The sequence below is a fragment of the Austrofundulus limnaeus genome, unplaced genomic scaffold, assembly GCF_001266775.1.
Source record: "Austrofundulus limnaeus strain Quisiro unplaced genomic scaffold, Austrofundulus_limnaeus-1.0 Scaffold127, whole genome shotgun sequence".
NCBI lineage: Eukaryota > Metazoa > Chordata > Actinopteri > Cyprinodontiformes > Rivulidae > Austrofundulus > Austrofundulus limnaeus.
The window spans coordinates 882745-884249 of record NW_013952529.1 but is presented as its reverse complement, the minus strand read 5'-3'; the positions used below and the strand labels follow the sequence as shown (position 1 = coordinate 884249).

The window sequence follows — 1505 nt, the reverse complement described above, 5'->3', positions numbered from 1 at the left end:
AAGCCCCCCTTGTCCTTAAAACCTAGTGACACCCCTGGATGGTTGTATGAATATTTATAAAACATTTTGCAGACTGGACTTTAAGACAATAGAAATCTGGTTTTGGAAGTGGTTCCACTCGGACCGGGTCGTGGTTTTAAAACCAAAGCCTCTCTGAACTGGATCACATCTGAGTCTGGGATTAAAACTGGACCCTTAAAACTGACCCGGGTTTAAAGTTTGTGTTTAAAGTGAACATATTTCCACACGTTCGCTGTGACTTCATGAAAACATCTCTGTGGGTCCGCCCGGAGGTTCTGGCTGCATTTTTTAGTCCGTTTCTGGGTTTGGGGCCATAAATCAACAGGTTTTTAGGGACAAACATTCCAGGAATGATTCCCCCGGAGTTCCATCAACGTCAGGAGGAAAATGAAAGCAGAAGTTGTAATTAAGAAGTTCTGGTGTCGGCTCGGTAACCCTCCTGTTGTTAAAGTTGTCGTGCCTGAATGTGAACATGGACTTTTTGTATAAAGTGATTTATGCAGAGACAAAAACATCTCATCATGACTGAAACTGTACACAAAACCAAACAAAGCTGTTTTGGAGGATTTTGTTCAACAAATATTTTTCCATCCGAGTGGAAAAAAAACTCCAAATATTTAAACAAATCGTTAAAAACCTACCAGGAAATAAACAAAAACAATGATCAGAATTCCAAACTGAAGCTCTAATCTGTAAAATAAATAAACACTAAAATGTGGATTTTATTTGTCTCAGCTCGTCGTCTGTTCGCGGCTCTTTTCGCTCCAAAGCTGCACCAGGAGGCAGATCTCCCAGAACACACCTGTCTCCTGGCAGATGGTCGGTGGCTTCCTGGTCCCAGCCGGAGCAGGTGGACCAGGTCTTCCAGGCGCTTCGTAACGGACTCAAGTGAGAAATAATGTTTTCACATGGATTAACCACTTAAGCTCCAAGGAGTTTTCTTGATGTTTTTGCTCAAAATTTCATGCTGAAACTGAAACTGAGTCAGCATTTATAAACTCTGCTTTAATAAGCTTGGTATCAAAATAAACCAACACGGGAGATTTTAATAGAAGTGTAAGTACTAAAACAGCTGCTGTGTTTTTAGACATATTGGGGATGGAACCGATTTTTTTTTTAAATTTCCCTCCTGTCTGAGTAATTTTTAACATTTGACAGTATATAAACCATTTAAACCCATAATGAATCAGGCTAAAAACCCTTGGAAACATAAATCCACTTGTGAACATCACCTGTACAAAGATTCATGCTGCTAAAATTAACTGGAGCAAAGTTACAGAGGTTTTAGTAAAGAAATAATTTAGTGTTTTGTCATTTTAAACAGGACAGACCATGATGGTTCCATTAATAAATGTGAAGAAATCTGAAGTTTTTATTTGCAAAATTTATTTTTTTTACCTGCATTAAAAGACTTGTTATTGAATGTTTGTTCTTTAGAAAAATGATCCAAACATTTATTTGTCACCATATATATTATATAAAAT

General features: G+C 37.7%; 1 protein-coding gene across 1 annotated transcript in view; it reads left to right on the top strand.

Moving 5' to 3' along the window:
* ripor3 (RIPOR family member 3) overlaps positions 1–1505 on the top strand; it is a gene marked incomplete at its 5' end in the record, with an annotated part of 31404 nt that overhangs the window by 4685 nt on the left and 25214 nt on the right. The window contains 1 exon segment of the mRNA XM_014015342.1: positions 757–909. Coding sequence (XP_013870796.1) covers positions 757–909 — 153 coding nt within the window.